This window comes from Chenopodium quinoa, unplaced genomic scaffold (genome assembly GCF_001683475.1).
Source record: "Chenopodium quinoa cultivar QQ74 unplaced genomic scaffold, ASM168347v1, whole genome shotgun sequence".
NCBI lineage: Eukaryota > Viridiplantae > Streptophyta > Magnoliopsida > Caryophyllales > Amaranthaceae > Chenopodium > Chenopodium quinoa.
The window spans coordinates 1,905,787-1,918,062 of NW_018743448.1; the positions used below are offsets into that span (position 1 = coordinate 1,905,787).

At 41.9% G+C, this 12,276-nt stretch overlaps 2 protein-coding genes across 2 annotated transcripts; one reads left to right on the top strand and one right to left on the bottom strand.

The window, feature by feature from the left end:
• Nucleotides 1–4,444: 4,444 nt before the first annotated feature.
• On the top strand, nucleotides 4,445–4,971 carry LOC110739338. Its single transcript, XM_021919805.1, has 2 exons — nucleotides 4,445–4,786; nucleotides 4,876–4,971. Exons 1-2 carry the CDS (start codon nucleotides 4,445–4,447, stop codon nucleotides 4,969–4,971), a joined length of 438 nt encoding a protein of 145 aa, XP_021775497.1.
• Nucleotides 4,972–8,821: 3,850 nt separating this feature from the next.
• Nucleotides 8,822–11,955, bottom strand: LOC110739271 (putative indole-3-acetic acid-amido synthetase GH3.9). The gene is made up of 4 exons (XM_021919735.1): nucleotides 11,582–11,955; nucleotides 11,388–11,489; nucleotides 10,022–10,839; nucleotides 8,822–9,600 (listed from the first exon to the last, which is right to left on the bottom strand). Exons 1-4 carry the CDS (start codon nucleotides 11,869–11,871, stop codon nucleotides 9,032–9,034), a joined length of 1,779 nt encoding a protein of 592 aa, XP_021775427.1. The 5' UTR covers nucleotides 11,872–11,955; the 3' UTR covers nucleotides 8,822–9,031.
• Nucleotides 11,956–12,276: the final 321 nt, after the last annotated feature.

Consider the following 12,276-nt stretch of genomic DNA (forward strand, 5'->3'; position numbering starts at 1 on the left):
ATAGGTTCTATGTAATAGAACAAAATGACTATATATCGATTCATTCGGTTATTGAGTCAAGAGATGCAATTTTTGATGAAAATCGATTTTCATCAATGAGTAGACCGAAAGATCTACAAATTAGTGTCAATGATAGAGAGATAGGAGAGTTGAATGATCAACTTGAAACTCATGAAAGTACATTTAATAATGAGAATGTTGAAACTCCTCAAGTGAGGAGAAGTACTAAGGAAAGGAAAATTAGGAATCCTCTAGACGACTTCATAATTTATTTGGTTGAAGGATCTAGGGATGTCCTTAGTTCTACTACTCCATATTGTTTCAATGTGGATAGTGACCCAAAGACTTATAGCGAGGCAATATCTAGTCAAGATAGTGCATTTTGGAAAGAAGCTATAAATGATGAGATGGATTCCATCATGGGAAATAATACTTGGGTCTTAAAGGATTTACCTACCGGTTGCAAACATCTTGGTTGCAAGTGGATTTTCACTAGGAAAAGGAGACCAGATGGCTCTATAGTGAAATTTAAAGCCAGATTGGTTATCCAAGGCTTTAGGCAAAAGCAAGGTGTTGATTATTTCGATACCTATGCACCGGTTGCAAGAATTACCTCCATAAGGTTATTGATTGCAATGGCTTCGGTATATAATCTAGTGATTCATCAAATGGATGTCAAAACAGCATTCCTTTATGGAGATCTAGGAAAGAAGTGTACATGAAACAACCCGAAGGGTTTGTTTTTGAAGGATAGGAAGATAAGGTGTGTAAATTGGTTAAGTCATTGTATGGACTTAAGCAAGCACCAAATCAGTGGCATCGAAAATTTGATGACACGATTTTGTCCTTTGGATTCCAAGTGAATCAAGCTGATAAGTGTATATATAGAAAATTCGATGACAAAGGTCATGGTGTCATCATTTGTCTATATGTTGATGACATGCTTATCTTTGGTACAAGTCTACAACAAGTAGAATTGACCAAGGAATTCTTATCCTCAACTTTTCAGATGAAGGATTTGGGGGAGGCGGATGTCATTTTGGGCATCAAGATCATTCGGGACAATGGAAGGCTTATATTAAGTCAATCTCATTATATTGAGAAAATGATCAAACGGTTTAACATGTTTGATAAGTGTCCCGTGAACACCCCCATGGAACTTAGTGTCATATTGGTTAAGAATTTAGGGAAAACGATTGGATCCATGGCTAGTACAAGACCGGATATTGCATTGGCTGTGGGAAAACTAAGTAGATTTACTAGTAACCCGGGTGCACAGCATTGGTTTGCAATTATAAGGGTCTTGAGGTACCTTAAGGGTACGTTAGACTATAGTCTATCTTATAGTGGATTTCCTTCGGATTTAGAAGGATTTTTGGATGCTAGTTGGATCACTTACAAAGAGGATGACTTTCTGTAAGTGGTTGGGTATTCATGTTTGGGGGAGGTGCTATTTCATGGTCTTCCAATAAACAAACTTGCATCGTTGATTCCACTATGGCAGCGGAGTTTATTACTATTGCTTCAGCCAGTAAGGAAGCTGAGTGGTTGAGGGTGGAGGTGTAGCCGTGCGCACTTGAATGACAAACCCTATATTACCACAACCCTAAAATTACTAAATTGAATAGAAAATCAACGACAAACCCTATATTGCGAAAGATAATCAATGAATTCGCACAACCACAAGAAAAATCTTACCTTGAAGTGAGTTCAATGGAGGCCAGAGCTGGTTCAATGGAGGTGCTGCTTCAATGGAGTGAGAAAGCGCGTAAACCAATTCAATGGAGAGAGAGCGAGCTGCTTCAATGGAGTGCAGAAGGAGATGCAAAAACGGAGAGGGAAAGCTGGGAGGAAGAGCAGGAGACGCGAAAATGGGAGGGAGAGAGAAGAGCAGAACGAAGAGGGAAAGCAGGGGGAAAAAGAAAGAAGAAGAAAGAAAGCCTTAAACCTTTTTTTTTTAACATTTCGCACCGGTTTTGGTTAGAACCGGTGGCAAATCCCTTTACTCCCTTTTTTTCGTTTGCAAACCGGTGCGAAAAAGATGATTTCGCACCGGTTTAATAGGAACCGGTGCGAAAAGTCATTTAGCTTATCCCACCCATTTCTTTTGCCATCGGTTTTCAAGAACCGGTGCGAAAGGTGCGGTGCCTAATTCATTTTTTCTACTAGTGATAGCCTAAGATGTTGAACCATGAGTTTGGGGCAGTTGCCAGAGCCCCAGCTGGTACCCATCCAAAATCCTCTCTACAGCCGGATGTAGAGGAAATCTTAAGCCAGCTTTGATGGCCGCCTCATAGCAGCCAAAACACTCGTCCCTATAGCTGGACGACTCTGGCCAGACTACCGTATCCTCGGCATCCGGCACAGTTAGAATGTAATCATGTCCCTTCACATGGTCAGCCCTGAAGCTCCCTATTTTTTCAGACATGGCCCTGCACCTGCCTTTGGGAACATGGCATAAATAGGGAGTGTACATTTTCCTTTGAGTGGCAGTCGGCTCCGCCCATCTCTCCCCTTTCTCCACCTCATGGCTCTCTCTCGCTGTATGTAGTCGAGAGTGTTTTTCCTCTGAGTCGTCAGAGTGCCGACTGGAGGTGCTCGGCTCAGAGTCGTCATCCGAGCTCTCGGCCAAAACAGTCGCTTGCCCGGACAGGTCAATGACGAGAGGTTCATTCTGAACCTCCTCCCCTGACTCCGCCAAAATGGAATCACTGGGGGTACTAGGGACGCCAAGCGGAACGTCTGAGATCTCCCTTATGGGCGCATAAAATGAGGAGTCGTCTGAATTTGTAATCCTGGTCGTTGTCTTTGTTCTGGCCATGGTGTCCTGCACAGACACATAGATAGTCGGACTCTGGGCAGTTCGCAAAGGACGTTCCGGCATGGGGTAGGCGGCACTCCTAGTTCTAGATTCAGCCATCCCCGGTGACCGGCTGATCACTAACCTAGGCCGTGCCGGGTGCTTTTGGGCTACCATTTTTTAAAACAGAAAAAACAAAGAGAAAGTGAATAAGGAAACAGGCGGTTACCTTAATAAGTGGAGAAGTCTTGGAACCCTTGAAAAAACTTTAACAGCTGAAGAAGCAGGCGGTAAAGGAAACAGGCGGTCTGTAAAAACAAGCGGCAATAGTCCAAAGAGTAAGAGCAGTCGTCCAAAATCCTGTCTTAAAGTTTCTAGAATGTCCAAATGATTTGGACATCCCCTATTTATAGGGGGGAATTTCAAGGGTCACCCAAAAAAAATGGTAAAAATCGTCCTCCAATCATGGTGTGACACTTGTCACAGGCGCCACGTGGCATGCCACGTCACCCCTGTGAGGGGCAAATGATTAGGGGATTTTTTTCCCGCCACGTGGACCAATGGTATCCTGCCACGTTCACCTATCAGAGTCCGCCACGTGTCACCTCGTGAGAGGTCCAAGGTGGACCAATTAGGTCACGACACGTGGCAGGCAGAATGCCAAGTGAGGAAGTGGCCTCTTATGGCCCAAAGTTCCAGGCAAAGCCTAATCAGCCTTAGGTTTACTAAAACCTAGTATTGAGCACGTTTTCCAACATCCTATAAAAGGGAGATGTTTCCCTCATAGGAATGGCTATTCAGAAATATTCAATACACATTAACTCTTCATTCAGAGAAAGTCAGATATCTCACACCTTGAACTGAGCAATTCCACATTGCAGATTCTCTCTTGGAATCCGAGAGAGACCCTTTACTTTCTGCACTTTACTCCTCGTACACATTCTAACTTGATCGTCAGAGGCGGAGCTCCCACCCACCGGAGTCCCCGTTGTTTTGCAGGTACAGGCGTCCAGAGGTCAGTCTTGGAATTGTAACTCTCCCGAAGGACATAAAAAAAACCCCGAAACAATACCATTTCTCATTTTAAAGCCAAACTTTAAAATTTTTATAAGGTGCAGCACTGTAACTATTATTAGGGAATGGTGGAGTTGTTGGATAATTGTGAACCCTCAATGAGCATAGTTGAGGAAAAAAGAAGACCATCCTAAACACTAAATATATTCATATATTCCATCCTTTCGCTCTCTAAGTATAGAATAAAGGGCTTAACAAAAGTTATGATAGGTATAATTCTTACTGTAAATATACTTGATAGAGAATATGATAATATTCTCTAGTATATTTTGTAAATATCCTTTTGTATATTTAGGTTAACTCATATGCTAGGTTGTAAGCCCTATAAATATTGATTAATGAGAATAACCTAATCAAGGAGATTTATACACACTTACATGGTATCACGAGCCTCCTAGGAATTTTTTACTCTTAATTCCTAACCCTAACGATCCTGCCCTAGCCTACCTCCTTCACCATGATTCCTACTGATGAGAATTCCTCCATTAACAACGATGCAACTCCTCCCCCTCCTCCTCCTCCCTCTTCCTCTTTTCACCTGCTTATGTAGTCACCAACATCAAGAACCTCATGTCCGTCACATTGGATCAAGAGGAAAGTCAGTATGCAACTTGGGTTGAATTATTCCAAATTTATGCCTGTGCATTTAATGTCCTGGACCACATAGATGCCTCTGTTTCTCGTCCTTCTGGGATTGATACCACAACCTGGAACGGGCTTGATGCTATAGTCAAGCAGTGGATATATGGAACGATCTCTTGGGATCTTGTGAACACTATAATGAAACCTGGTGCAACTGCTCTTAAATTGTGGAATCGGTTGAAAGAGATCTTCCATGATAATAAACACACCCGTTCCGTATACTTGGAGGAACAATTAACCAATACTCGTTTGGAGAATTTTGCAAATATGGTTGAATATTGCAAACAAAAATCAAACTCTTGGCCGATCAATTAGCCAATGTTGATTGGCCCGTCACTGACAACTCTATGGTATTGCAGCTCATCAAGGGGTTGCCCAAGGGAGAGTATGACACTCTCACCGTCATGATTCAGCAGGCAGACCCCAAACCAAGCTTCAACAAGGCCCGATCTTAATTTCTTTTGGAAGAAACGAGAAAAGCGAAGCAAGATGAGCAATCCCAGCAAGCGTTGGTTACCTAGTCCACCTTGTCATCTTCTGGAGCACCACATCACACACCCTCACCACAAGGCCAACCTGAGCAGCAGCCTCGTGGTGGTGGTCGCGGTGCTAGGCATGGGCGTGGGAAACCGAACAACCAAAGTGGGAAAGGTCGTGGAAAGGGCAAGCCGAATCAATCCACCCCGGGTTCCCAACCTCAGCAGCAGTGGCAGCTTTCTCAAGGCCCTCAGCAGCAGTGGACTGGCCCATATAACTGGCAGCAACCCCATCCCAATCAATGGGCCTCTCCACCATGCCCGTATCCAACTGGGCAGCCCTAGCAATTCATGCGGCCACAGCAGAGTATCCTGGGCCCTAGACCATCTCAGCAACAGACCTACTTTACTCCCACCCCACCGCAAGCTTCTTACGGGCCACTCATGTCTCCAACCGAGCTGGGCCAGGCTTATAGCTCAATGACACTTCAACAACCTGACAATGGTTGGTATACGGATACCGGAGCTTCGTCCCACCTTACTTATACTTTCGGTAATCTTTCTACTTTGTCTAATTTGAGCTTTTCTTAGTTTATTTTGGTTAGTGATGGCAAACGTATTCTAATTAAAGGCTATGGCACAACTACCACACCCTCTCCCATCCACCTTTCAACCTCACAAATGTCTTGTTCACTCCTAATATCATCAAGAATTTAATTTCCGTTAGGAAGTTTACTTGTGACAATTCTGTTTCTGTTGAATTTGACCCTTTCGGTTTTTCTGTGAAGGATCTCAATACGGGGAAACCTCTAGCGAGGTGCAATAGTGTGGGGGACCTCTATTCGTTCACTTCATTTTCCGTTACTTCCGTCAATCACAATCTCTCTTTAGCTGCTTTATCTCCTTCAGTATGGCACATTCGTCTCGGTCATCCCGGAGCTCCTGTTTTTAGTACTTTGAGGAATAGGAATTTAATTCAATGTAATAATGGGTGTAAAACCTAATTTTGCTACTCTTGTCCTTTAGGGAAGCATATTAGACTTCCTTTTAAATCTTCTGTATCTGTCACATTCTCCCCTTTTGATATAATACATGCGGATTTATGGACTTCTCCTATTTCTAGTAAATTGGGACATAAGTATTATTTGGTGTTTCTTGATGATTTTTCTCACTTTCTTTGGATTTTTCCCCTCAAGTTTAAATCCCAAGTTTATAATATTTTCCTTGAATTCCGAGCTTATGTGCTCACACTATTTGAGAAGCATATTAAAACTTTTCAAAGTGATAATGGTCGTGAATTTGATAATTCCCCATTTCACAAGTTTTGTGCAACCAATGGCTTACGTTTTAGGTTCTCATGTCCTAATACTTCCTCACAAAACAGTAAAGCCGAGCGTATTATACGCACTATCATGGTTCGTACATTACTCTTTCATGCATCTCTTCCTCCGTCCTTTTGGGTAATGCTCTCACTGTGGTTACACGCACACGTACTAAACATTCTTCCTACTACCACATTAAAGAACAAGTGCCCTACCGAAATACTCTTTCGTCGTACGCCAATTTATGATTATCTCTGTATTTTCAGTTATATATGCTATACTAACCTCTCTTCCACTGCCCCTCATAAGCTTGCACCACGGTCTACACCGTGCGTCTTCCTAGGCTATCCTTCTAGCCATCGGGGGTATCTATGCTATGACATTTCTGCAAATAAAGTAATTACCTCTCGACATGTCACTTTTGCAAAAAATATTTTTCCATTCTCTAATATCCAGCAATATAGAGAACAAGATTATTCTTTCTTGGACCATGACCTGCCACCATCCATCACTCACCAATTTATGGCGACAGCTCAACCCACCCCGATAGCCGGCTTACTCCCTACGGCCTGCCCAATGCCAACCTCCAGCCCACCTTTATCACTTGTTAGGCAGAATAGCCCGCAGGCTGGGCGTGGGACTTTTCAATCAGCCACGGCCCAACTGCAAGCTACCTAACAGGTGAGCCCAACTCCTCTCACTCCCAATTCCCCACCCAGCCTGCCTAGCCCCACTCCTCATCCCTCACCAGCTGGCCCAATTACTCCAAGTCCACAACAATCTCCTTCTCCTCAAATGCAAACCCGCGCTAAGCATGGGATTTTCAAGCCTAAAATCCCATTTAACCTTTCGGTACATTCTATTTCCCCAATACCGAAAAGTCCAAAGCTAGCCTTGCTTGACTCAAATTGGAATACGGCCATGCATGACAAATTTAATGCTCTTACGAAGCAACACACTTGGGATCTTTTTCCCAAGCCGGACGGGGTTAATGTCATTCGATGTATGTGGCTATATAAACATAAATTCAGGGACAATGGTGATCTTGAGAGATACAAGGCACGATTAGTTGTGAATGGCAAGTCACAAGAGGCGGGTGTGGATTGTGATGAAACTTTTAGTCCGGTTGTTAAACCGGCCACCATCCGAACTATTTTGAGTATTGCTATGGGGTGTAATTGGCCAATACATCAATTGGACATCAAAAACGCCTTCCTTCATGGTGACTTGAAAGAAACCGTGTGCATGCATCAACCAGCGGGGTTTGTCAATCGGCATGCCCCAACTTATGTGTGTCGCCTTTGAAAGTCACTATACGACTTGAAACAGGCCCCATGCGCTTGGTACCAGCGTTTTGCTTCTAACCTCTTGAAAATTGGTTTCGTTTGCAGCAAAAGTGACACATCTTTATTCATTTTTCATCACGGTCGGGATACGGCTTACTTGCTTCTTTATGTGGATGATATTGTTCTCACTTCATTATCCAAGGGGTTAAAGTCCACTATTATTGACTCACTTAAGTCCGAATTTGCCATGTCAGACCTCGGTAAGCTCAACTATTTCTTGGGGATTTTAGTCACCCGCACTCCTCAAAGCATGTTCCTTTGCCAAAAGAAATACGCTGAAGAGATCATCACAAGGGCAAAAATTAGGACTTGCAAGTTAGTCGCCACACCTGTTGACACCAACTCCAAGCTAAGTGCGCATGATGAGGATCCCGTGGCAGACCCCTCCCTTTACCGTAGCCTAGCTGGAGCGCTGCAATACTTAACCTTCACTCGCCCCGACATTTCATATGTGGTGCAACAAATTTGCCTGTTCATGCACGCCCCTCGCGAACCACATTTTACTGCTCTTAAACGAGTAATCAGATTTATCAAAGGTACTCTCAACCTTGGTCTTCACTTATTTCCTTCCACACCAAACCGGCTTATAGCCTACACCGACGCCGACTGGGCTGCCCCAACACGAGGAGGTCGACGTCGGGTTACTGTGTGTTCTTAGGGGATATTCTGATTTCTTGGTCCGCAAAAAGGCAAGCAACTCTCTCTCGTTCGAGTGCCGATTCGGAGTATAGGGGGGTCGCTAATGTTGTCTCCGAGTCGTATTGGCTCAGGAATCTACTACTCGAGTTATTTTGTCCATTACAAAGGTCTACCTTGGTCTATTGTGATAATGTCTCTGCTGTTTATCTCTCTAGCAATCCGGTCAATCATCAACGAACAAAGCACATCGAGATGGACATCCATTTTGTTCGTGAAAAGGTGGCCTTGGGTCACATACGGGTTCTACATATTCCGTCTTCTTACAACTTCACAGACATTTTCACCAAGGGTTTACCGCAGCAACTATTTCTTTATTTTAGATTCAGTCTTAGCGTCCGTCCCCCTACCGCTATGACTGCGGGGGTGTGATAGAGAATATGATAATATTCTCTAGTATATTTTGTGAATATCCTTTTGTATATTTAGGTTAACTCATATGCTAGGTTGTAAGCCCTATAAAAATTGATTAAAGAGAATAACCTAATCAAGGAGATTTATACACACTTACAATAGTAATACTAATCAGTAGTCATTTTACCAAGTACACATAGATTGTCCCACAAAAACTAGAAAAGTGCAGCAACTATTTGCCACAAAGAGGTTACAATCAACCTTGACTTAACCAGAAAAACCTTATTTCACTATAATAGCTATGATTTAGTCCACTAATATTTAAGGAATCCATATTGGATCCCTAGGGCTTAAGAAGCATCCTTTGACATTCGATTCGAGCAGCTTCAAGGCGGCTTTAGAGTTAATACACCTTGGTGTTTTGTACTGGTTAATAGACCCACCTTGACTTATATAGAAATCCATCAGCGCCTCGAAAGTGCCTGGCTTGACAAGCCTTATTTCCAATGGTCCTATGGCCTTGTCATGAGACCTGCACCTTCTGTATGTGTAATCAAGCTCCTCCTCTACCGAGATGCAGCATTCTTTAAGGACCTCATCAAGTGAAGAATTGGCGATTTTAGACTTGTTATGTCCAATTTCCCAGTATAGGACATAGTGGCCTGGCACAGAAGAGGTATCTGCAAAGCTCGTGTACTCTAGCAGGATCACGTTGTGAGGCTCTAAGAGCTTTTTTGCTACTGTAATACTCTTGTGCAAGTCCTCTTCACTTGTTTTATCATTGTCTAGACTCAAAGCAACATTTCTACGACATATAAATTTGAACTGCGGAGCCTTGTTGTAGAAGCCGGTCACTTGGAGCACATCGCCAATGCGATATCTACAGAGTCCTGCATTATATATGCACCAAAACACACAACTTCATCCATATATGGGATATCAAAGGTTCTTTGATTATTACAAATCATCCTTGTTCACAAAATCAGTAATTGTGGATGAAATAAACTCTAGATTGTGCTCATATGTTTCTTTGAATATCAAAGTAAGTTTTTCTGACTTTGATATCCAAAGAAACTTGTGATCACTCTGTAAAGTTTATTTCATCCGACGTATACATTTACTAATTTTCTCAGGCTGAAACTGATTTTTACTCATTAAAACTGAGTTTTATGTATTGAATTCATTTTTGCTCATGTAAACTGATTTAAAACTAAATTATACCAAATTTTAGTTCTCAAGTAGAAAAAGACAGGGCAAAGATTAGAGTGTACAATAATAGAAAGCAAACTATGCTTAAATGAATGACCTTACCAGCAAAGGTGGTGACAACAAGTTCATAATAACATCCAAGCTTGACCTGCAACAGACTCACAAGCTCGTTCGATGGTACCTCTGTTTCTTCATCAAGTGACCATGAATTTTCTCCAAGTGGAATAAACTCGTAGTAGCACATGTTAGGCAGAAGGGTAAAGGAGACTTCAGATGGATCATCCAAAGGTCTCAAGTTAACACCAAAAAAAGACTCTGTTGAAGCATACATTGGGCTAAATAAAGGCAGTTTCTTATCACTGTAGTACTCGAGTGATGGAATATATTGTGCCATCGAACCTGTGACCACCGCCTCAATGTACTTAGCCTTAGGCCAGAGCCTACAGAGAATACCTTTCCATGATGAACCACCACATATCTCTTCAATCTCATCGGCTAAACCTGGATTAGGCGGTGTAATTATGCTTGACATAGCCAACTGACATTCAGGGTCTGTGATTGAGGCATCTAACTTTCCTTTTCTTATATCATTGCACATTTTAACCCAGTTTTTCTCCAAAAAGCTTATTGCACGCAAAAACGCTGAGGCAAAAACAGCTCCAACACGAAGAACTTGGTGACGGAATACTAGACCAGCAAGTAACTGACAGTACATGCTTTGGTTACTGTCTTCACAGAGGACAGTCTGATCAGGGCTAGTGTAGTCAAGAAAAGGAACGTTTCTTGGTCGTCCTCTGTAGTGCTTGCTCTTATAATAGCTAGTGAGGACTGCTCTTGCTGGCAGGCCACAAGGAGTAGACATTTCAGCCTTCACAAAGTTGAGGAACATCGCCTTTCCTTCATCCAAACCGGGAATGTACCTACAGCATTTACATACATCAGTACAAAACCTGTCCAATTTTTTTTTATACTATACTTGAATTGATGAGTACAACTTTACTATAACTCTTTTTTCTTCCTAATCCTTATCCTTGACAAAACATTAACCACTTGGGGTCAATTCAATTTGATATGACGGCTCAAATATGTGAACAATAGACTTTAGTTATGACAAATAATCATCAACTTTGCCGCAAATTGTATAGGTGAAAGAACAAATATTCTTCAGTACATTGATAGATATGACTATTTGGTGGTGCATAATGCTTCAGTGTCTCTATCACATGCTTTTTTACCTTAATGTACTTATGGTTGAAATTTACACTTTTTGAAGCCTTACTGGCCTCCACCCAATTTAAGGAGAATCTAAGATCGATCATCATTAGTACGAGCTAGTGAAAAATACGAGTCAATTAAATATTTGTGATCACTACAAACAGTATTAACAGTTATAATCAAATCAGTGAAGAGTTTTACTGTCTGAATATAATCAGCAGATCAACACTGGTGTATAAAATTTATATCTTACTGATTGACAACCGGCATAACAAGGTTGTACAAGAAAGTTCTCCTATCAAGATCCTCAGCAATTGACGGCATCAACTTGGGCTCTCCATTTGATGTCCCTGAGCTGAATACAAAAAACATTAGTTTTAATTCGCGCATATACAGATCAGTAAAAGAAATTTAATGTACTACTGCTTAAGAGATGGTATTAAAGACCTGCATAGCATCTCCACAATAGTATGGCCGGAGACAAGAGAGGAGTCCTCTCCATTGGCAACCCTCTTTATATAAGGCTGAATGCCACTATAACTAATGACAGGAACGCGATTCTTGAAGGTAGAGACATCTTTCGAGCCTCTGAGATACTTACTCAGATACTCAGTATCTCCATTCCTAGTAACTATTTCTTTCAAAAGTTCCTCTTGAACCTCATCAGCATTCATTGTAAGCCTTTCCAACTCCATCAACGCCTCCTCCCCTTTGTATTCCAACTTCTTCCCGTCCATGATAAACACACACACACACGGAGCTGTTTATAACACGAAAGCCACTCACAAGTATGCTTCATGCAAGATTGCAAGAGCCTTACAATGTAATGAATCTATATATAAAGAGGGAAGATAAAGCAATGGCTACTCCCACGTCATTGCATCCTAAAATGAGGCAATTTCTCTTGGTTTAATCCACAATGTGGTCCCTCGAGAAAGCTCCTTTTTTTGATTTGAGATCAATAACTTTCCTGTCTTAAATCCATGATATAATAGATGAAGCTTTTATGAGAAACGAATAAATGACACGAAATTTATGTAATTTGTTAATGTTCGCTCATATGGATAAAAACTTTTCTTACATTACTTTTGTTCTTAATGGAAAATTAGACCTTTGTGATTATATTTGTTGCAATGCTATAA

Bases quoted from the DNA above. Each gene is read 5' to 3' on its own strand.
- LOC110739338 (XM_021919805.1), top strand. From the start codon at position 4,445: ATGTCCGTCACATTGGATCAAGAGGAAAGTCAGTATGCAACTTGGGTT. The intron at 4,787-4,875 runs GTTGAATATTGC...ATGGTATTGCAG, and splicing joins TGGAGAATTTTGCAAATATG to CTCATCAAGGGGTTGCCCAA.
- LOC110739271 (XM_021919735.1), bottom strand. From the start codon at position 11,871: ATGGACGGGAAGAAGTTGGAATACAAAGGGGAGGAGGCGTTGATGGAG. The intron at 10,840-11,387 runs GTAAGATATAAA...TAAATGCTGTAG, and splicing joins GTTATGCCGGTTGTCAATCA to GTACATTCCCGGTTTGGATG. The intron at 9,601-10,021 runs GTAAGGTCATTC...TATATAATGCAG, and splicing joins TGTTGTCACCACCTTTGCTG to GACTCTGTAGATATCGCATT.